The 23,073-nt window shown below is 54.1% G+C and overlaps 6 protein-coding genes across 6 annotated transcripts; 5 read left to right on the top strand and 1 right to left on the bottom strand.

The window, feature by feature from the left end:
• The first annotated feature begins 108 nt into the window (after positions 1-108).
• On the top strand, positions 109-2,112 carry BGZ61DRAFT_457697 (cytochrome P450). Its single transcript, XM_046246679.1, has 4 exons — positions 109-869; positions 924-1,396; positions 1,454-1,670; positions 1,744-2,112. Exons 1-4 carry the CDS (start codon positions 175-177, stop codon positions 1,943-1,945), a joined length of 1,587 nt encoding a protein of 528 aa, XP_046100457.1. The 5' UTR covers positions 109-174; the 3' UTR covers positions 1,946-2,112.
• Positions 2,113-2,496: 384 nt separating this feature from the next.
• BGZ61DRAFT_536094 (uncharacterized protein) lies at positions 2,497-2,796 on the top strand (the record flags this gene model as incomplete). The annotated part of the gene is made up of 1 exon (XM_046254348.1): positions 2,497-2,796. The coding sequence occupies one exon, from the start codon at positions 2,497-2,499 to the stop codon at positions 2,794-2,796; it is 300 nt and encodes a 99-aa protein (XP_046100458.1).
• Positions 2,797-3,444: 648 nt separating this feature from the next.
• On the top strand, positions 3,445-4,834 carry BGZ61DRAFT_75518 (uncharacterized protein). The gene is made up of 3 exons (XM_046257052.1): positions 3,445-3,870; positions 3,929-4,034; positions 4,104-4,834. Exons 1-3 carry the CDS (start codon positions 3,610-3,612, stop codon positions 4,682-4,684), a joined length of 948 nt encoding a protein of 315 aa, XP_046100459.1. The 5' UTR covers positions 3,445-3,609; the 3' UTR covers positions 4,685-4,834.
• Positions 4,835-6,779: 1,945 nt separating this feature from the next.
• BGZ61DRAFT_481756 (uncharacterized protein) lies at positions 6,780-7,708 on the bottom strand (the record flags this gene model as incomplete). The annotated part of the gene is made up of 2 exons (XM_046249330.1): positions 6,780-7,246; positions 7,282-7,708. 2 exons carry the CDS (start codon positions 7,706-7,708, stop codon positions 6,780-6,782), a joined length of 894 nt encoding a protein of 297 aa, XP_046100460.1.
• Positions 7,709-13,885: 6,177 nt separating this feature from the next.
• BGZ61DRAFT_591150 (glucan 1,3-beta-glucosidase) lies at positions 13,886-16,049 on the top strand. The gene is made up of 2 exons (XM_046256673.1): positions 13,886-14,838; positions 14,895-16,049. Exons 1-2 carry the CDS (start codon positions 14,264-14,266, stop codon positions 15,811-15,813), a joined length of 1,494 nt encoding a protein of 497 aa, XP_046100461.1. The 5' UTR covers positions 13,886-14,263; the 3' UTR covers positions 15,814-16,049.
• Positions 16,050-20,370: 4,321 nt separating this feature from the next.
• BGZ61DRAFT_360176 (glycosyl transferase family group 2-domain-containing protein) lies at positions 20,371-23,070 on the top strand (the record flags this gene model as incomplete). Its single annotated transcript, XM_046241145.1, has 3 exons — positions 20,371-20,724; positions 20,776-22,818; positions 22,882-23,070. The coding sequence occupies 3 exons, from the start codon at positions 20,371-20,373 to the stop codon at positions 23,068-23,070; spliced, it is 2,586 nt and encodes an 861-aa protein (XP_046100462.1).
• Between the last annotated feature and the right edge of the window lie 3 nt (positions 23,071-23,073).

The following is a 23,073-nucleotide window of genomic DNA, read 5'->3' on the forward strand; positions in this document are numbered from 1 at the left end:
GGGGAATGGGAGAATGGGAGAATGGGGGGGTTGGAGAAGCCCTTGCCTTTTTCGATGAGGTGGTCAAGGTTTGAGTTAACCGGGAGTAACGGAGTACATATAATGTAGACAATGCCCGAGCGCAGGCATGACAACATCGACCTCAATTAAACTCATCGATTAAGCTGATGAAATATGTCCAACATCGCCAACGAGTTCACTTATCTCCTCCTTGCCCTCGTCTCCGGGACGTCCATAGCCTTGGCTATTGGAGGACACTTGGTGTCACGGCTTACAAGCAGCGACCATGTCTCCTCGCCTCTCCCGCTCTGGGCTGTTGTCCCCATGACACCCGTAGCTCTCTACTTCCGCTCGAAGCACTATTGGCTTTACAAGATGCGCATTCACAACACCCAGCCCGCAGCTACCTACCCTCATCGCGACCCCATTCTCGGCACTGACTGGATCACCGACATGCTGAAGGCCGTACGGGCGTACAAAATCCTGCAGGTCTGGGATTCACTCTTCGGTACTGTCGGGAGCACGTACTGGGCGCAGAACGTTGGCGCCTGGATCATCATGACCAACGAGCCTGACAACGTCAAGGCGCTGCTATCGGGTCAGTTCGATACTTGGCAGATCCTCGGCGTTAGGCAAAAAGTCATCCAGCTCGCCGTCGGGCCCAAGGGGATCTTCTCAGTGAATGGCGGAGAGTGGCATGAGGCGAGAGCCATGATTCGGCCAAGCTTTGTGCGGAACCAGATTGCCGACATGGAGTGCACGGATCGGCATGTGGATAACTTCCTCGACAGGATACCCCGCGATGGGGGAAAGGTGGACCTGCAGGAGCTGTTCTATCTGTTTACGATGGATGTTGCGACTGATTTCATGTAAGTGTCACTCGTGAATGGCGAAGACAATCACTTATAGGCTACGGGCTTCAGGTTCGGATATTCCACCGAAACGCTGGTAAACCCAACACCAGAAGCCCTTGACTTTACCGTATCCTTCGACTATGCACTCCTCTCTGCGGCTAACCGCGCACGGCTCGGCTGGATCGCCTTCCTGGTACCGGACAAGAAGCTCGATCAGAGCGTTGCGACGTGCCAACGCTTTATCGACCGGTACGTCGAGGAGGCGCTGCGCGAGGACCGGGCCAAGGAGCGGCCGTATGTTTTTATGACCGAGATGCTTGCCACGGGGGCATCGAAGGAGTACGTCCGCGACCAGCTTCTGGCGATGATCTTGGGTGGGCGGGACACGAGCGCGAGCACGCTGAGTTCGCTGTTCTGGACCTTGGCAAGGAGGCCTGATGTGTTGAGTAAGATGAGGGAGGAGGTTGGACGGTTGGAGGGGAGGAGGCCGAGCTGGGAGGAGCTCAAGGAGTTGAAGTACTTGAGCATGGTTCTAAAAGAAGGTTTGAATGCGGCCCCCGGTAACTAGGTCGGCGATGTGATGCTGATCGGGTCAATAGCGTTGAGGCTATGGGCGCCAGTGTCAACAAACATGCGAACGGCCACAGCTGATACCATCCTACCTCGTGGAGGCGGTCGAGATGGAAAGTCGCCCCTTTTCATCCCCAAAGGCACAGGATGTCGGTGGTCGTTGTACAGCCTGCACCGACGGACAGACATCTTCGGCGACGACGCGGATGAGTTTCGACCTGAACGCTGGGAAAAGCTTCGAACAACGTACGTTTTCCCTCCCCGATGACCATCCTTTATTGTGTCCCTCTCTTGTCGCTAACGAATCGATTTCGTTCAGGTGGGAGTATCTGCCCTTCAGCGGCGGGCCGCGAATTTGTATTGGGCAGCAATTCGCGCTGACCCAAATGTCGTATCTCGTGACGAGGCTACTGCAAACGTTTGACGAGGTTGAGGCTATAGACGATGGGCCGATGTTGCAGGAGGTGAGTACGACGATGAAGATTGTCGGGGGGTGTTGGGTGAAGATGCGAGCGGCTTAAAGCGTGGGTGCGTTAGGAAGTAGGAAGTGAAAGGCGTGTCGGAAGGGGGGGTAAATAGAGGGAGGATCGGAGGATCGGTCCCCTGGTTTCACGAAGTCCCTAAACCGTTTAGTTTCGTTTGGCCCGCAGATCCAAAGCCGTATTTCCTTGGTCGTGTAGTCGTTGTGGGATAATATGTAGTCAAAAAAAAAAGAAACCGTCTCTTGTGAGTCAAGGCCAAATAACGATCCCGTGACAATGGCTGTTGTTCAGGGGCTGCCAGCTGCCAAACAGCTGCCACTCCTCTGGTCACTCATAGAGGTACGTAGCTGAGCGTCAAACAATAAGTCATCAACAGGCAGAGGCGCGAAGAATAATGCGACAAAAGCTATTGTGCCGGAATCCTTGCTTGCTGCTGTATTTACCTTTTCTGGCTTCATCACTCTTTGCTGCTTTGCTTTCTCTCTTCTTTTTGTCAGCATTCTCGACATTATCAGCACTTTGCGCTTTCTCGGAGTCTTCTTTGATCACAAGTTCCCCACACGGTCCTCTCTCAGTGTCAGAAATCCACCATGGCGGACGAAAACACGGCTGAGGAACCCCTGTCGGACGGCGGCCTGGGAACTCATCACATGACGGGGCTCGAGATTGGGGTCATCGCCGGCGGCGTCACCATCTTTGTCATCATCGTTCTCTTTACCTTCTTCTGCCGTCTCAGTGCTCAGCGTGCCAAAGTCAAGAATGCGTTGCGGCAAGCCGAAGAGGGTGGGGCCGGGCGGACGGAGGATCCGCCTCAGCAGCAAGACCAGGCGCTGGAACTCCAGCAGACGGTTCCAGGCGATCGGGAGCCCGAGACGAGACGCTACTTTTAGATGTCAGACACCGACAAAGGGGGTAAGTCGTGTGTGAGGAAACGCGGAAATAGTGCGGAAAGGCGGCCCTAACGATTGTGAGTACAGCGCCGGAGGAGGGCTTCGCGCCCAGCAACGTGCCCAACCACCAACCACCATTCTCAGCACAGCCCGGAGCACGAGGATAAACAGCTAGCAGAGGCGGTGCTCAAGTAAACGGGTGGAGTGGGGAGTAAGCAGAAATGGAAGACTGCGTGAAACAATCACTGGTGACTGGCGTGAACGGAACGGAGCTTCGTGATAGCGGGTCAGGCTTGGTCGTCATCTTTCCCATGGTCAGGGAATCAGACCATGGAGAATGAGGCTCCCAACGTGGCTCAGGGAGGAGGGCTCAGGGAGGAGGCCAGGCTTTGATCATCAGGGGCATTGGGTTGCCTCGAGGCATGGGGGATCTACTTTGCCTTAAGGGGCAACCGACTAGAACAACAACCTTGTCCGCCTCGGACACTTTTTGGGGACATGCATTGGCGTCTTGGGGAACCTTGGGGGTGTGTCTCCAGGGTCTTAGGGCTAAATAGAGTACATGCAGGGCGCTGTCAAGCACGTTGCCGGGATAGGCCGAGAACTGAGAGTTGCATCAAGCATCAGACCAAGTTGGTTCAGATTCGCGTGAAGTCAAACCAGGCTACCCTGGACCAAAACGCGACCTCACCCCCAACGACAATTGCACGTGACCACCCGTCAAGGCTCACTCAGGCACCTACCTACCTTGCCTAGCAGCTTTCTCTCCAACCTCTACGACACGTCGCACCCACGCCAACGCGCTCAACTACAATGGCATCGCCGTCGCCTCCCCGAGGGCGTAATCGCTCGCGCTCCCGCACACGCACGCGCTCGCTGACTCCACGATCCGACGCCTCGCGTTCGCCCGATCGCCGCCGCCGCTACGACGACTCACGATCCCCTGCCCGATCGCCTACACCGGGCCGCCGCAACGACCGCTTCCGGAGCCGCACTCGCAGCTGGAGCCGAGGCCGCGACCGTGATCGCGACCGCAGAGACCGCGGCGACTCCCCACAGACGAAGAGCACCAAGGTAGGAGGTCTTCCCCTTTGGAACGTGGACATCCGGTGAACTGACGGGGTCGCGACAGATTGTGGTGGAGCGCTTATCCAAGAACATCAACGAGCAACACCTGTATGAGATTTTTGGCCAGTTTGGTCGTGTCAAGGACCTGGATCTACCTATCAACCGAAACTGTGAGTTGGTCCCAGCCAGATCGCATACGCCCTGGTCCCTGAACATCAACTAATCGTCATTGGTCACAGTTGGAACCAACCGCGGCACGGCTTATATCCTATTCGACTACGAGGCCGATGCGGAGGCGGCGATTGCGCACATGCACGAGGCGCAGGTAGATGGCGCAACTATCAACGTCTCCATCGTGTTGCCCCGTCGCAAGCTCTCGCCTGCTCCCCCGACCGCCAGACGTGGCGCCAATATCGACCCCAGAATCCCCTTCGCGGGGCCACGTGGGGGTCTTCTTGGAGCGGGTACTGGAGGCGCCGCGAATGTAGCTGGCGGAGGTGGCCGTCGTCGTATGTCGCCAGGGAACAGGTATGGCCCAAGGTCGGACGTTTACCGGCCGGGATCCCGCTCGCCCTCAAGATCACCCGGCGGGCCGCCAGCGTCGCGCGGGGGTGGGAGTCGCTACCGCAGCCACTCAAACGGGTCCTACTCGTCGCGGTCGAGGTCGAGGTCGAGATCGAGGTCGCCGGGGGCGCCAAGACGTCGGGGCGGCGGCCGACACGACGAACACGAGACGAGGCGTCGCAGTGCGAGCCGAAACAGCTACAGCAGCGACGGAAACAGAAGCCGATCTCGTAGCCGGGGCCGAGGCCACCGGTGAGATGCACCGGTCAGAGACTGGTCAGAGATTTATGCCAAGGTGTATTTTAAAAACGGGATTACGGGTGGCGTTCAACAAGGAAGACCAAACCAAACAAGGACGACCAGACAAGGAAGATGGTCCTGTGGAAATTTATTTTAGCTCACCAACAAGTTTGTGGTTGCTGACACGCTTCATCCTCGACTAGCTAACACTTTTCCAGATGGAGAATGATGCACAAGTCTCGAGGGGGGGCTTTTCCGCAAGATGGTTCCCGGAACCCTGGTCCCTCCTAATTCAGCTCGGACCTATTTCCTGTTATGTTCAGTTCAGTTGCTCTAACGCCCCATCACCTCCCCTTTCCATCAAATGATGTCCTTGTCTGCGTGAATTTTACTTTGAGCCGCCGTTATGGATATCTCCCCTGGACTTGCAAGTGCTTGTTTCTCATCTTATCTGGCGTGGATCATCGGATACCAAGCCCACCACTGCCGCACTCTGCACTGCATGGTCACATCTCCTCCGCGCCGCGCAGCCGCATTAGCCCTCAGCATGCGAACAAGTATCGGCCCTTCCAGGATTCCCAGATCTCATTTGTTATTTGTCATTTGGCTCTCCACACCGGACAGTGGTGTGGAGATGTGGTACGTTTGGCGGGCCTAGAACTGAAGCTGCTCTCACGCCTGGCCGTAACGGCTCGCGAGAGGCTGGCGACGCCCTGAATAAGGATAATATTGCATCAATGACAAGACTAAGCGGCGTGACGCAAGCACCACGTGCGACCTGCAGAGCAGCATGACCTCAGCTCACCCGCGTTGGCTGGGCTTATAGGGCTGAGTGATATCGTCACCTCTACCCAGCCGCGAACCCGCGACGGAGCCCGTGCTGTGGGTAAGGTCCAGGGCCACAACTCGGCCGATAGTTTTGGATGCCACTTTGAGCCGGGGGGCCTTTTGAGACGGGGCCGTGCCATCGAGCAGAGTCCCATCGAGCAGAGTCCCATCGAGCAGAGTGCCACTCATACCGTGACGATTCGTCATCACCCCGCCGGTCCTTGGCTGCTCGGTCAAGCAACGGCGAGCGGCTGCTTCCACATCCGTGGCGGCCGGCGGCGGTAGACTCGCGGTCGATGGTCAATGGTCGATGGGAGGAGCGCTTATAGACTATTGCACGGGAACGAGTCTGACGGCGTCTGGCCGCCAGGATGCGCTGAGGTTGTCGCGGCCTCATGCTTGAGTCGCCACTTCCCAGGACGGCTTCAGCAGGACATCGTCACCACGTATCACCCAGACGATTACGATTCGGGCAACGACCTCCTCTGCCAACCATGGTCGCGGGCATCAGCTACAGAAGCTACTGCAGCGTCCATGGCATGTGATCCATCTGCATGGTAGCCAATGGCAGCCGCCGGGATCAGGTATGGCAGAGGCACCCGTGGCCCTGTCTCCCCGGCGTTGCAGGCAGAGCTCCCCCTCCTCCAGCCCTCCAGGGATTTGCATCAACGGGGGCTCTGCATGGAGCTTCAAAGGTCGAACAAGCCTGACGGGCAGGGCCGGTCTATTTTCGGCTTCTCCGAACCGCTTCCCCGTGCTACCGCTTCAGGAGTCCTGCATGGTACGACCGAAGCAGGAAGGTGGCGTATATTGTTCGTGCGGGCTCGGCTGTCCGGTCGCCGTGAGGACCAGCATTTGGGCGGGAAGATTAAGTATGTGTTTCTATTCATCTCCCAACCAAGCAGCGGATGTCTCTCGACGTCGTAGTCGGAAGCTGGTTGGGGTCTATTCTCATACTGAATCCTAGCGCTGCTCTTCTTGGTGCCCAGCCCACCATGGCAGCCCCACTGCCTTGGGGGGAGGGGGGGGGCTTTATTTGGCTGTGAACCACACCATCACGGGGCGACCTCAGCTCCGTGAGGACGCTTGGCGCATGTGCGGATAGACGCACGTCACATATCTGCGCTGGCGCACATCGCGGGACGGTCTAGACGCCCCAAGGCGCCACCCACACGCTTCAGTCACAGATAGACATACATGGCCAGTTGAAAACCGACGGCGGGATGGTGTCTCCCGGGAGGATGGATACGCCAGTGAGCCTCAAGCACCATGATCGCAAGCCACTATGCACTCGGGCCTCTCGTCACACCCAGCTGCTCGGGTCGGCGCATCCGACTGAGATGGTGTCTTGCCCGCTGTCTCTGCCTGGCATGCTCGCCGGCTCTCCGGGCCACATGATGGGCCCCCCCGGGGCGTTGGCATATCCTGAACCACGCCCTCGGGTATAGAAATCGGATCCCCCATACAGCGCAGCATCCGTGGATCCGTGGTTCCGGGGTGCGGGTATGGCAGGCGGGTACGGCGAGCGAGCGAGCAGGGCGGGTGTGTGGAGGCCGTGGGCTATAAGCCATGCGCGGCTGACCGCGTTGAGGAAAGGACGGGTAGCCGGGGAATAATTGCTGGACGGGCTGGGCTCGAGAAGGGCAAGGAGGGCATCCCTGGTCGAGCTGCGAGTCGTGCCATGATGCGGAGGGACGAGATGTGAGCCTCATTGGGAAGTGCGTCGCATCCGGAATCTGCTCTGCGATGCCTGGGACGGAGGGTGGCAGACGAATATAACCTCACGCGCCCGCAGGCGCGCGTGTCTCCCCGGATCCTCACATTCTCGAGTCCAGCGGATGATGCGCGGGTGTAAGCCTCTAGATGCGCATTGATTCCCCCTCCTTCTCCGTCCCCCTATGTACTCTGTCGTCCCTGACGTTGTTGGCCTTTCTTGTCCCATCTGCTCTTTGTCCTTCTTCTTCTCCTCCTCCTCCTCCTCCTCCTCCTCCTCTTCTTCTCCGTCAACCTCGCCATGCTTGCAGAGATAGCTCTCCTCCCCTCCCTCATGCCCATGCCCATCCCTCGATATCCGTCTGTTTTTGAGCCCCGAGATCCAGACCCTCCGCCTACGCCCCCAGGAGGACCCCGCGTGCCTCCTCCGCAACCCAACCCGCCGCCGTCTCCTCCGCACACCTTCTCGTTGCATCGCCATCGCCATCACATCGGCCATCTCGACGGTTCTGCGTGGCCGTTGAGCGCCGACCCTCATCGGCCGCCGCCTTGTGTACCAAGCCTCGAGCTCCCCGGACCGGCAAGGGCTCTATTCCTGCCACCAGGACCCTCCCCAAGACTACGCCCCTGACTCCGCCCACCCGGAGACTTTGAGTCGCTGGGAGGGGGGCAGGATCTAAGAGGCTGGGGGATGGGGACGGGGACGGGGACGGGAGGGGTAGGGGTGGAAAGGCAAACAACGACAACACCTCGCAGAGTCGCAGTGTTGCTTGTCCCATTCTCCATTTCCATTTCCATGTCAAAGGCCATGACATGACCTTGTTTCCCGTGGGGCGATCACGCCAGGGTTCGACGATGAGCCCCCCCTCCCCTCTTCAGCCCCCTCAGGCCCCTCCAACGGAGGGGTGGGATACGACCGCGGATCGAGGCCGTGATTGCGAGATCTGCGTGATTGGGGGGATTGCGGATGAATTGCTGATGGGACTTGTGGGGGCGGGATCCATCGAGAGCGACCCACGGGGGCCGGCCCACGCCCTGCAACTGCAACCGCGGGCCATGGGCTGCAGCTAGTGAAGAGGCTTGGCGCATGAACGTCGCTGCATCCCTGTAGCGCCAATTATCGGGCGTTTTATGAGCTGGGTTGGGCCTGGGGTACAGGGCAGTTAAGTGCTGTACTACGCAGTATCTTGGAGGGGGAGGAGGGGCTCATGGGACAGGGCAGGCTGTCGTCGGAGTTGGGTCTATCTTTTTTTGCTGTATTTTGTTATTGTTGTTTGTTGGATGTTGGCTATCTCTTGTGTCTTCATTGTTACGTGCGTTTCTTACGGGGGCCTCGGCTGGGATATTCGACTAATCCACCTCATATCGGAGTGGTGGACCACGGCTTCATGCTTCAAGGGTCAAGGGGGGTGGGCTTGGTGGGCTCTGGGAAGGAGGAAGGGGGACGAGGCTCGCACCTCGACCTCATTTAGAGGTGGATATAGGAATGAATGGATGGATGGGATGGTGGATGGATGGATGGATCTTGTCTTGTCCAGCAGATAAGATACACTCCCGGGTAATCATAACCAGAAAGCAGACGAAGCTGGTCAAGCCGAGCTTCATCCCGATATCCACGCCATGTCCATCATCCATGTCATGATCATGTATGTCTCTGGCGTGTCGGGCGTCTGACGAGAGCGTCACACAAGCATCTTGAAGGGCGTCTCCACAGCGTCTCCGCAGCGCCTCCATCTCCAGATGTCGTCCCACAACACTACTGTAGAGAAGACATCCCGGATGCGCCGCAGCAATTGCTAGATCAACCCTTGCTTGATAACCCCATACTACCCAATACCCACTACCCACTCCTCTCACCCTCTCACCACCCCGAGGGGATCTATCTTGCACATATCTCGTGCGTATCTGGTCCTTTTGCAGCTCGGATTCGCCTTGTGCTTCCCCACAAACCACAGCCCAGACGCCCAGACGCCCAGACGCCCAGATGCCCTGCGCCTCTCTCTTCGGCCCCCCTCCATCCCATCGTTGGTGACTCCACAAGCTTCGGCCCCTCACTAATCCCATTCCTACCCTAGACCCAAGATGGGGTTCATCCGGCGGTTAGCTAGCAGGCCTAGTGACAGTAAGTGACTAGTGACGGTATGTAAGTGACTAGGTAGTGATAGTAAGTGACTAGTGACAGTAAGTGACGGCTAGTACGTTAGTGAGTTAGTGAGCTAGTGAGCTAGTGAGTTAGTGACAGGGCCGCTCTCATCTCTCATCTCTCAGCTCTCATCCACCATTTCTCCACGCCCCTCACTCACTCCTCAGCGCTTTGACACTCACCACTAAATCGCGGCATCTCTAGTTTTTGTTGGCTGACGCCAGTGATGCAAATTCCCACAAACCACAGCCCGTAGATAATCTGCAATCTGCGATCCGTAAGTCGTAATTCGTAATCCCTAATCCCTAAACCGCAATCCGTAATTCCCCGGCTAGACTTGCCCCGTGCCAGGTTCCATCCGAACTGGGTTTTGGTTTTCCGACATGCCATCGCTGGCAGCCTCGGCGCGGCATCAACTTACGCCGCTTATCGGAAGAGAATCTCGGACCCGTTCCGTTTGAGGGCCGACGCTCCGAGACAGACAACGCCCGCCATCTCCGAACAGAACGACATCTGGTGTTTTCAGGTGCACGGGCTGCAACCAAATGGACACTTGTCTTGACACAAGAATATGACTCTTCAGGGAATCGCCATCTATCGGTTCGCTGATGTAGTACATATCCGCTGGCGCCTCTCGGCTTACAACAAAGCCGTGTCGGCTCCGAGACCCACCATATATAATCCGTACATACCCAGCCTTGAGCTAGCCAAAGCGCCCCGTAGTTATGTTGGGGGCCATTGCCACGCTCATCCTCGAGACGAGTGAGTGGCCGCCGAAGGACGAGTCATGATCGGGCAGGCAGAGTTGCCCGAAATTGCCGAGGTGAAGTGCTCCTCCTTGCTTGCGGGGAAGACGGGAAGCTGGGTTGCAAAAGAGTCATTGCGTATACCCGGACTGTCATTCGGCTTGAGACGGTTTGGGAAGGTGTGTATGATACCGTTGGCGAGGAGGATGCCGCTTTGGTGCAGAATCACTGAGTTGGTGAACTTGCTGTTGATGACCAAGTGGACCGCAGCCGACGTTGCTGACCGGCCGAGTTCTGGCCGAGTGTCACCAGCTGTTGTTGGTGAAGGCTGACAAGGTCAAGACTTAGCCAGGGACGATGGGGTAGCTCATGACCTTGACCAATTCGTCGGCGGAGCAGTCCCCCGAGGCTGCCAATTACGTATCCGAAAACCTGTCTGGGAAGCAAAGCCGCTGATATTATTGAGGTCTTGGACATCGAGCATGATATGCGTTTTGGATAGGGTTACGAATAAGGAATCCACCTCGGAAGAAAGTGCCGTGTCCACTGTGCCCTGAAGGATGTGATAATGGATCAGGAGGATGGTGACCTCCTTGTTTTTAGGATCCTAGATATCATCTAGTGAAGTGAACAGAAGAATTTCTCCAAGGCATAAGCATTTGGAGTGAATGAACTAGAATGAAATAGAAATATGGTTTCATGGTCCAAACTTGCAGGGAAACTTGAGAGTTGGTGAAGTCACGAGAAAGGGGTACTGTGACGACTCGAAGACAAAAATCAGGAGATCTATCCGGATACCGTCGGGGCTTGGCAACTCATGTAAGATATTGGGTAATTCTAAAGGGCCCCACTAGCAGTGCTTTTCGTAGACGAGAGTGCTGAGAGAATCCTAGTTCGCCTGGGTATGAATGAGGAGCGTCTTGTAACTGGACAAGACAGTTTCAAGGGCCTAGTTTTCCTAGCCGTTGGCCACAACCGAGGAAGCATACATACAGGCCGATGCGGGTCTTAGAGAATAGAATTGTTTGAAAAGGAAGGGACGCCGGGTGCCAAAAATTCGAATCCATAAAAATGTCTACGTTCACAATATAAAGGAAGGAGAAACAAGGGTTGAAGCTCTCTTATTACTAGATAACGTCCAAATCCAGCTGGAGGGCTCCAATCATCAACGTAATTAAAAAGTACTCTCGACTATCATCCTATGCGAGAGAATACATTGCTTTCCACTTCCGCGTGACGATATAATTGAGGATAGTACCAAACGTGAAAGGCATGTAGAAGCCACGACCGTTTGAGGCGAGTGAAGGCTAGTGACTGAACGGTGCCGAGTAGCGCTCAGGGAGGGATGGATGGTGCTGTTAAACCCACGGATGCGGACATAGAAAGATAGACTCACCAAGCTGCCGATAAAGAAGCTGTATTGGTGACTCGTTAAGCTAATAATTGTACTGGTGTGGGAGGTCAGGAGAAGCTCTTACGGCCTTGACAACTCGAACTACGCTTAGTTTGCCTCCCGGGAGTCCCGGATGTGACCCGGAGGATGGCTGGCGAGCCAACTATTGACGGCCCGTCCGAAGAACCAGTAGATTCCTGCCCAAGCCTCAACTAGAGCCCGCGAAGCCAAAGTAGCGCGTTTATCGCCCCGGCGCTGCCGGCTAGATCGAAGGGCAAACGCCAAGCCTCCATCTCCCCATTGCGACTGTCTCTGGCGTCCGCCTCTGCATCTGTAGATCGGGTGAAGCGCAAACCCCTGAACCCTGCTAGCTGGATCGCTAATCGTGTGTGACCAGGGTTGATGACTCCGAATTGGGGAACGAGCACGAGCCGCACGCAGCTGCTCGTCGACGACAAGTCTCTCGTGTTAGTGACTCGGGCTGGTTTTCCAGCCTCTTTAGTCCCTTCCCTTCACGACGGGCGTTAGGAAGTAAAAGTCCTGGTGGTTTGGATGTACTGGTTCTAGAACATTCTGTGCCAGATATACCGCAGTGGTCATGCTGCAGTCAGAGGATGGCTGCCGTCAACCCCATCCGCCACCCCGATTTCATGGCATCACATATCGTAGGGTAAAGACGAGCTGAATATATCTACTAGAGGCATCACTGTAAAATTTCGTGAGTGGGCGTGGAGCTTCCTATTGCTGGGTCTTGACGAAAAAGTTGAGTCGATATATATCTCCAGACCCCACCTCGAGGAGGGGAAGCAATCTTGATTGCTGGCTCTATGTGATCTGGGTGGCCCATACTGTCCATTTTGCAATGCCGCGGTCGCTACCATCGCTATCCTGTCCGGAAATACGATTAGTCTTTGGCGAGTGGGTCATTCTAAAATAATACGTGATATCTGCATCAGAAATATTAATACAGTTACCTCCAGATGCGACGATGTCAGAGTGGGTGTCGAAAGGGGGACGTCAGCCCACAACTTGTGGTCTGAATATCGTGGAGGTTTTGAAAATTAGATGGCATAGCGACATAGGAATGCAAATGGCATCCACGCGATAGTCACACTCACATGGCCAAGACGATCCCCTTAGGCTCGAATCAGGTCGCGGATGTGACGCAGTACCGTCAACTCCAGCACGTTCTTGCTTCTACCGACACACAGAAAATGCTAAAACGCAAAGGGGTGCAATGAATAGTAGAGAGTACATTATTCAATGCCGCTCTCGCGATATCAGAGCCTCGCATTCTTTGTGGGCACCGTGCTTCATTGCTCGACGACGGGGACTTCCAAGAAGCCCAGAAACAGTTTGGTTTGCATCATGGGGATCTTGTCGATTGCCATGAAGCCGTTTCATCTCATGGTGAGTAGGTACCTGACCGGCAGGGTTGGCCTCGGAGTAAGGGGCTTAGAACAAGGGGTCGATGTAATGCGAAATATGAAGCACAAGGTGTATGCCAAAAGCAGAACGACTGGGAACTGCGGGACTAAGACGCCGCAAATTATTAAATACGCGGAGAGGGTATCTTGGGCCTCCATGAGACCAGTCACAGCCATTTCTGTTGCCGCTTTTGTCATGAACACCTCATGTACGTCTAATATCGAGAGCCAGGTGGATTACTTGAGCAGCAGTAATGTGAGGGACTAGACGCTATGTCGATCTTTCACCACTGTTAGCGATCTAAGTACCTATATATCCCAAATCGGAGCAAACTATCTCTCTATATGTCGACACCAGGAATTACGATGATGAAATCCAGGATGATTAGGCTTCTCAACCTTGCTGAGTTCCCCAGGCTTCCCTCATTTTGTGATTAATGATCAAAACAAGGCAGGTCACTGAGATCCATCGATTGGCTGGATCAACAAGAACGTTAAGGAACACTTGGCCGAGCTGGGGGCGACGAGGCGGTTTGGAATGGGCTGGAACACTCGACAGCGGCCGCAGCAGGGAAGAAGAGACTAGGCAAAGTCTGTCCGCTAACTAATGTTCTGGACCGAGACTCCAATAGACCGAGGGTGTAGCGTGGATGTAAGACGTTGTTGGAATGGACTGGAATGGAGAAATCGGTTGCAGCATCATTAGTGACGGGGCGTGTAAGTTGGCTGCTTGTAGCTACAGTGCATGTTCAAGCGGGGCACGGTAATTACAGCCCCTGAGGCCGCTATTGAGGATCCAACGTAGCGCGCAAGCAGTGTTGGCTGGGCCCTCTGGTTGACATGGTGCACTGTGTAAATGCATCCGCTGTCTCACTGTACCAGCACCACACTTCCGTCCTCGGCCGGTACCACCGACACCAGTTGACTATGAACTGTTCCGGCTTCATATCGACACACACTAAATCGAGCCGAATTTCCTTTCTTTTGCCCTACCCTCGTGTTCTTGAACCTAACTTGCTCTCATTGTTTGTCCTCTTGTTGTCCTTGCCACCCACACCACGTTGGCCTACACCACTCCAGACCAGCTTTATCATTGGTATACCTCATTCAACTTGCTTCATCATTTTCCACACCGTACCATACCTGATATACTGGAATTGAAGTCAACCTACCTGCGTATAGAAAGCCATCCAAGGCCAACCGCAAGCCAATACTTGCTGGCCGTGTCCGCTCCCTCTGGCCAAGGATACGACCCAGACCTCGGCTGCTCCCAACTCCCGATCCTCTTCCATCTTGTTCTCTCCCGCCCAGAGAATTTCCCCTCCTCGCGATACCTACCTTCGCCATGGAGAAACGGTTGTCTTCATTTTCATCCGAAAAGGACCGGCGCCCTTCCGGCTCCGACTGCTCGCCCACTACCACACCTGTTCGTTCTCGGTCGCCCGTGTCTGAGGCTCTAGCCCAGCTAGAGATGGCAGCGAGGTCAGATAGGCCAGAGAGAGACTCTATACTTTCATTCCCTGACGGTGCGGGGTCTTCCCGGGGGGAGAGGCTCGCCGTAAATCGATTTAGTGTTGGTGCTTCATCACGGCCAACCTCAGGCGTCAGATCAACCAGGTCATCAGAGATCACCCCTGGAGCTCGACAAGACACCAGAGCGGCGCGGTTCTTTCACTCAAGGCGAGTTCAACCAGGCGATATTGAGAAGCCATGGCTGGACAAAAAGGACCCTAAGGAGAAATGGTTAACGATTCTGCCTATTCTGGGCCTGGCCGTCGGTCTCGGGCTCGCCGCATTCCTCATCTGGGACGGAGTGAGAAGCGTCGCCCATCACAGGTACTGCCCTGTACTGGATGAGAACTTCGCCTCCGGCCTGGATCCCAAAGTCTGGACCAAGGAAGTTGAAGTCGGTGGCTACGGGTAAGCTTACACACCTGTCACGCCTATTATATATGTTACTGACTGCTTAATTCTAGCAATGGTGAATTCCAGGAAACCACTGGCGGCGATGAGAATGTATACATAGATGGCGGTCGATTGGTCATCAAGGCAACACTTCAGGATTCCAATTTGATGGAGAAGAACAACGTCATGAACTTGCTCAAGGACGGCACCTGCACCTCCAACAGTTGGAAGAACTGTGTGGCCGCAACCAACTCTACTGCCGGAAACTCGAGCGTCGTGCCCCCAGCCAAGTCTGGCCGTATAAACACCAAGAAGGGTGCTAGCATCACATACGGACGTGTCGAAGTGACTGCAAAACTTCCAGAAGGAGATTGGTTATGGCCCGCCATTTGGATGATGCCTGTGGACAGTCTTTACGGCAGCTGGCCCCGTTCTGGAGAAATCGACATAGCTGAGTCTCGCGGAAACAACCACACCTACGCCCAGGGAGGAAATAACATCGTCTCCTCTGCCTTGCACTGGGGTCCCAACTCGGCCAACGACGCATGGTCCAAGGCCAATGGCAAGCTCAAGGCCTTGCGCACCACCTACAGCGCTGGTTTCAACACGTTTGGCCTAGAGTGGTCTCAGAAGTATCTCTTCACCTACGTCAACAGCCGTCTCCTCCATGTCATATACACCAACTTCAATAAGCCCATGGCGGAACGCGGTGGATTCTCCGACGACCTCGCCGACCCCTGGACTGAGACGGGACATAAGAATGCGCCGTTTGACCAGGCCTTTTACTTGATCATAAATGTTGCTGTTGGCGGTACCAATGGCTGGTTCGAGGACGGGAAGTCTGGAAAGCCGTGGGTAGACAATTCGACAACTGCCAAGAAGGACTTTTGGGACGCCCGCGATCAGTGGTACCCCACATGGAAGTCGCCGACGCTCGAGGTTTCTCGGGTCGTCATGCTGCAGCAGTGTGACGGCGACGAGGAATTGTAGAGAGCTCAAAGCTAAGTCTACAATCGTTGATTTTAATTGTTGCACAAACCATTTTGAAAGAGTAATTATAGACACAATACAGAGGGGGGCAAATATTTGGGGATTTAGAAGCTATGGGCAAGAGGGACTCATGCTGGAACCTTTGCGCGAGGGTTCATTGTCAGCGATTTCACCGGAGATGTCTATCACTATAGGCAGCTACATCATTTCTTCTCAATCAAATATTTTAATCGCGTACGCCATACTCCACCAAATTGCGATCTTGTATGAATTCGCTGCTGCAAAGTCAATGGAGTCCAACTGAAACCGACAAGCTCGACCCAGCGGGTCTGTAGCACCACCTGGGATAAAGCACAGTTTAGGGGGTCTTTAAAGATCTTATGCAGTCACTCATGACTTGGCTACTAGCTAACAGCGAGAAAGTCTAGCCCGGTGGCGAAGTGCTGATCCAGATCAAAGTGGGAATATATGGGTGACCCATTAACCTCGGGGGCGAGGCGGAGCTTGTGTTGATTGAGTCTAGGGCTGATCGATCGAAGACATCCACAACAGCAAGGCAAGACTGGAGGCTGGTGACGGTGGCCATTATTCAGTGAATTGCCCCCCCTGCTTTTCTGACTCTAATTTGGATTTCTTCGAGATTATTAGCGGCGGCGGTGAGAGGTAGTGCTGGAAGTCGTCTAAGTTGATTGTATGTGTAATTAATGTAGGGCTCAAGGCGAGTCGCACTGGCAAACATAAACCAAAGCTGTGGTCAGTGCCTAGCCGGCAGATCCGCACAGAGACATGTGTATCTTCTTTTTTGTTTTTGTTTTTCTGCTACTTGAAGGCGATGGTTTTATCCGGCTGCCTCGAACCGCTCTCGGTTTGGTGTACACGCTTCCTTTGCCAGAACACTTAGCCACTTTGTAGCTTCAAAGAAGTTCATATGGATCAAGAACAAATAAATAAATGATAGCTCTCTACCTTCGCAACCGCCCGCGTCTTAGAGGCGGACGTGCCGAAGCCCGATGACTGGGATCTACAGCTGCCGCGCTCCGGGATCATCGGAAGCGGGGAGAAACTCTGTGGCGTCGTCCTTTGTAGAGAACCCAAACGGCACCGCAATGTTTATCGTTTCCCGCTTGTTAATGTAGCGTTTGTCTGAACTTTATGACCTAGTGCCCCAAGCATGATATTGGGAATCTAGACGATGGGCAGAAACGCCGGGAAGATGACTATCGAGTCAACCGTTTGGCGGTTTCCGTAAATACCAAAATCGAGGTGAGACGCTAGAAGTTATGTACAATTCGGTGGTTGAAAGCTAGAACAATGGAAGTGTTCAATGTGAAACAGGGAAGTACTGTGAGACGGGCATGAGCGTTGAGTAAAAGAAGTGTGATTCCCTGAAGAATTATGGTGAATTAAACAACTCTAGTGGCTAAAAAATGTCCATTGGCAGCCATTAAGATCGATGAGTCAAGCAATAGAAGATCCAGAGCAAGTTCAATACCGCCGTATGCCAAAGAGGAGCTGATTTTTCTGTCTTCCAGAAACAAATGATGCGCATGATTTTCTGGCATCCGTGTGCCAAATCGCTTCCCTAATTTTCTTGCCCTGAATGAGACTGTCTTATATTCAGTCATTAGTGTATCATGGACAGCACGAGGAGTTTAGCCGGATATGCATTTGGTCAGCCTGAGAGTTAAGACCCCTGGATGGAGCTAGAATTCTATGATCAGTCGGATACCAAATTAGAAGCTCATTAATGGTCCATCATTTCGGTATCCTAGATAGAGCTTAGTTGATCTAGATCTCTCGGCCCACGTCGCCATACTTAAAGTCAACCTTCACATTGTCCGTCTAACCTTGCCGCGAGCGTTGCGGCGCCGCTCGAAGTCAGGCCGCCGGGCTAAGAAAACAGGCTGTGAGATACTAAGTCCCCGGACCTCCTCCTGCTGACATGTCTTACCTGTCGGGATTATGTAGAAGCTGGGCACTGGAACGTTTGCGGGAGGCCCGGAACTGAGTCGATTACAAAATGGAGTGGGCCCGGAGAGTCGCGAGACCAGCCTAGTCACCCTTGGATCGAAAGGCTAAAGGAATCTCCTCCGATGGACGAGTAAGACTATACCCAGATTGGTAAGAAAATTGATCCGCCATTTCTGACTTTCCAACTGAGGCAGCTGGCGATTCCCGATGGTGCACTTTGAGGCGCTAATCCCTTACACGTTCTGTCGTTTCTCTGCTTTCAGCGGACAGGTGTAGATTCTCGATGCTAGCGCATGGAGAGCCTGTACAGCGGAGAATAGTGGTGTGGGTCTGGATTCCAAGCCGCTTTAAGCAATCCAACAGCCACTCGCCCACTTACACCAGTCGGCCAACACACTCCAAGAGGGTTTTGGGCTTTTCCGTATTGAGGAGAAAACCTTCTTCAGAGGACCTTTTATAGTGGAGTTTCCAGGTCGGACGGTGCCCGGCGACGGAGACGACGGCTTGAAAGTTTCAACTTTAGCCAGGATGAGGCTGGAGCCGACGGCCGAGGAATGCGCCACCTTCCTGCGCACAATGAGAGGACCCAGAAAGAGCATCTTCCTGATGGTTGAGGTTGATATGGGGGCAACAAAGATGAGAAGGGACTTTTCGATGGCGACTTTTAGCACCCATGTCTATGCCGGTTTACGATCTTACGAGGTTGTGGGGTTTGATGCAATTGGACGTCGCGAGTGGTGCAGGAGGAGGATGGCTGGATTAAGTTAATCATGTCTCGTTTGAGCAACAGCTTCGACATTTACCAACCAGTTTCCACCAAGTTCTCGACGAGTGGCAGGCATCTCGTGTTTGCTGGTGTTTACGCTTGCCTCGTCGCAAGAGAGAGGGAGGTGATAAGCAACAATATAAGAAAAAAGCTGAACAGTGCCTTATTGTTCGTCTTGCTGCATCGCGACTTCCGTCCCGCTTTCAATCTTTTCCGGAAGCATGGGCCACACTCAACGCCACCCACATTGTCAAAGTGGAGGAAGGAGGTGTCCAGACCATGGCACTTGCCCCGATTCCGTCCAAGTCGGAGGCTCTCAGCTTGCTCGGTCCCGGTTCAACTCTTTTTTGAAGCCACCACCAGTCCTCCCTCACGCATCCACTTCACCACCATTGTCGAAACTAGAGGCTCTAGTCTCAACTCGCGAAAAACAGGCCACATTCAGACTTGCATCTTGCCCATTCTAGCCATCGGCATCCGCCCTCCACCCTCCGCCCGGAACAGAAATCACGACTGTACTATCAGGGCATTGGACCATGCGCCACCCGTCGCCTCTGTCTCTCCCACTCCCACTCCCCTTTTCCCGATACTTCCCTATGGCCGGTCCCAGTACGATGGCCACAGTACGACGTCCCCAGTACAATGGTCCCAACATGGTTCCCCCACGATGAGACACACAAGAGCCAACGATCGGCTGCAAGGAGAAACAGCAGCCACGAGGGTCCCCCAAGAACCATCAAGACAGACTCAACCACGTTTGAGCGAGGAAATGATCCTACGCCGCCACAGCGCCTCTACTTCCCATCGATTGGCTCTGTTCTCTAAGTGCCCCGGGCTTGTCTGGCGTACAGTTTCCCCGGCGCCATAATTCTCAACCTCTGGCTGGACCCGTCCATCTCCTCCTTTTGGCTATCCTCTCCACCTCCAGATCCTCAATGCGTCCTGGCTCCAACACATGCATCCTTCCGGGCGCCGCACTCGCCCACACCAAAATACCGAGACCCCAAGGGCGTTGCCGAATCCGTCTATTTTCACACCCTCCCTTTCTATTGTGCTCGATTTTGCACATCGATTCCCATGCTGGTCCGGCTTGGTGCTGATCAGGGACCTACGCCAGGCTTGGGTCCAGGCCTATCCGTCGATAATTGCTTAATACGCATTTCGCGATCCGCCTCTCGCTGGTTTCCGTAACCCTGTCCGTCCTCGTACTCGTTCGGTCCGCCGCGGTGGCGTCCCGCCCTCGTTGACATTACTTCTTAATCTCTCCCTAACCTGGTCGTCGCTCTCCTCTTCTCTCCTACTCTCCAGGCCGCAAAGTCTCAACTCGACGGGGCAGTCTTTCCTCACAAGACTCGTCATCCCTTGTAAGTCTTAGTCGCATCTTCAACTTTGACATACTCATCACCTCGCACCAATTACTCACTCACATCTGTACAACGTCTTTTGCTCTCCCCTCTACTCCAATCCACCCCATCACCACCCGCGCCAACCTTCTCTCTTGCGCCAAAAAGTTGTTCCATACTGAGACTCGGATAGCGTCTCAAATTCACTGTCTTTAAACCACTTATCGACGTTTTCCACCTTCGAATTCGAGGCGCTCGTTCCGCTCTTACACGAACTTCTCGTCCCGGTCGAGATAGGGATTTGGACTTGGTCCGCCCCGGAAGCAAAATTGTCACTTCAGCTTACCTTCTTGGTATTTCACGGCCTTCAAAATGGGTATCCGCAACTACATTATCGCTCCCACTGCGGCCGAGCAGGAGGCTGAGGAGGCCAAGAGGGCAAGCAAACGTTTGTCACGCATGTCGCGCGTGTCCCGCATGTCGCTCCCGCCGCCGCCACTGCCCCCGATAGATGACGAAAAGAGAGTCGCTCCCACCGCCAATGTCGCAGATCTTCAAGCTCCTTCACCGGAATTCCCTCCTGGATTCGTTCCTAGGCCCGATTCAGTGATGACGTGGTTCAACGGTAGCACAACGATGGTCGACGAACTCAAACATGAGGTTATGGTCAACTATCTCTACCAACAGCAATGCGCCCAACTTTGGGTGGGCGACGATACTGGTGAACTGGAAGGTGTACTCCTATGCAAAGCCCGAGGCCAGTACATGGCTTGCCCCCCACAGTTAGGCATCTCGCCTTTTGCCATCGCCTGCGCCGCTCTCGATGTCCAGGTTAGACACACACTCGAGCTTCAAATCAATCCCAAGCTTACCAGTTCCTAGTGTGCCATGACTGTCAACTCTCGAGTCATAAAGACCTTTCTCCGGTGGTCTCCAGATACCGTTGATGTTCCTCTGAAGAATGGCCTTCATGTACAAGTTCTTCCCAGTGTCACCGATCTTCCTCGAGCACGCAAGCACCAGTGTGCAGCCTTCATTGCTGACGCTGGTTTGCTCATTGTGTGGGACGATGAAGCTACCAACCTAATATCTCGAGCCAGGATCATTGAGGATGAACTCATGGATCTAGTGTGGAACTCAGGCAATATGGAAGACGGTGCTGAAGGTCAAGATGATGTTCAATACGAGATTGATGAGGAAAGTGGCGAGATCAAGCCTGGAAAGCGCCCAGTTCATCTTCAAAACACTCTCATAGTCTCCGCCACGGTCATCCTCGTCACTGCCGCTCTCGGAGCTGGTTGGAGGCAGCTGGCCATTGAGGCATCGGTCGACGGTAACTACAATCGCCTCGCTCTTATTTGCCTTACCCCCATCCAGATCTTCTTCACCCTCTTCTTCGGCCAGGTCATTATTGGTTGTCTAGCCCAGATCTTCGGGCCCATTTCCCAATTAACCACTAACTCCAAGTTTTTCTCGGCACGACCTCCTCCAAGACTACAGAGCTCAACCTTGCCTCATGTCACCATCCAATGCCCTGTGTACAGGGAGGGTCTGAACGGTGTCATCATGCCCACTGTCAAGTCTCTCAGGCAGGCCATGTCAACCTACGAACTCCAGGGTGGTTCGGTAAACATGTTTATTAACGATGACGGTCTTCAACTTCTCTCTGAAGAGGAACGCGATGCCCGCATAAATTTCTACGCCGAAAACAGTATTGGTTGGGTCGCGCGTCCAAAGCACGGCGAAGACGGCTTCCTACGCAAGGGAAAATTCAAGAAGGCTTCCAACATGAACTACGGCCTCATGATATCCTGCTTCGTCGAGGACAAACTGATGCTACTCGATCGCAATGAAGACTGGGGCCAGGGTGATGAGGCCTTGGCCTATGAGACAGCGCTCAAGGAAGTCCTCGAGGAGGATGGCCGTGCCTGGGCTGATGGCAACATCCGTGTCGGTGACTACATTCTCTTGGTTGACTCTGATACCCGCGTTCCCACCGACTGCCTCCTCGATGCTGTCTCCGAAATGGACCAATTCCCAGAGGTCGGCATCCTGCAGTTCTCTTCCAGTGTCATGCAAGTCGTGTGGACCTACTTCGAGAACGGCATCAGCTTCTTCACCAACATGGTCTACTCTGCCATTCGCTACTCTGTCTCCAACGGCGATGTTTCTCCTTTTGTCGGCCACAACGCTATTCTTCGCTGGTCTGCCATTCAGCAGCTTGCCTACCAAGATGAAGACGGCTATGACAAGTTCTGGTCAGAGAGCCACGTCTCTGAGGATTTCGATATGTCTCTTCGTCTTCAGTGCAATGGTTACATCATTCGCATGGCCGCCTGGGCCGGCGATGGTTTCAAGGAAGGAGTGTCCCTAACAGTGTATGACGAGTTGGCCCGCTGGGAGAAGTACGCCTATGGTTGCAACGAGCTTTTATTCAACCCTATCCGCACTTGGCTCTGGCGGGGCCCCTTTACACCCCTCTTCCGCCGTTTCCTCTTCTCCAACATTCGCCTCACCTCCAAGATTACCATCATCTCTTACGTCGGTACCTACTACGCCATTGGTGCTGCCTGGATTTTAACCACTATCAACTACTTTTTGATGGGCTGGTACAATGGCTACCTCGACAAGTACTACTTGAACTCATGGAAGATTTGGCTTTCTATCATCATTGTATTCAATGGACTCGGAAACATCGCCTTGGCTGTGATGCGGTCCCGGGCTGGTGAGAGGGGCCTCTTTCGATCTCTGTTCGAGAACTTCAAGTGGACTGCTATGTTGGTTATCTTCTTCGGAGGTTTGTCGCTCCATATTAGCCAGGCCCTCTTAGCTCACATGTTTGAGATTGACATGGCCTGGGGCGCTACATCCAAGGAGGCTGAATTCTCCAATTTCTTTATCGAGGTGCCCAAGGTATTGAAGAAGGTGAGTTCTACCCTAGTATCATCCATGTTTCCCAGAATATATTTACTAACTCGTTTACTCTAGTTCAAGTTTTCGATGACTATGTCTCTGCTTTTCATAGTTGCCATCATCATAATGGCTATCGCACCATTTGTGCCGTATGACTGGCGGATCACCGACTTTGCCGCAATCCTACCCATGTCTGTTGTTTCCGCTAGCCACTTCCTTCTCCCCTTGGCCCTCAACCCTGCTCTCATGACCTTTGCCTCTTAGGGA

The sequence above is a fragment of the Ilyonectria robusta genome (assembly GCF_021365365.1).
Source record: "Ilyonectria robusta strain PMI_751 chromosome Unknown BGZ61scaffold_19, whole genome shotgun sequence".
Classification (NCBI taxonomy): domain Eukaryota; kingdom Fungi; phylum Ascomycota; class Sordariomycetes; order Hypocreales; family Nectriaceae; genus Ilyonectria; species Ilyonectria robusta.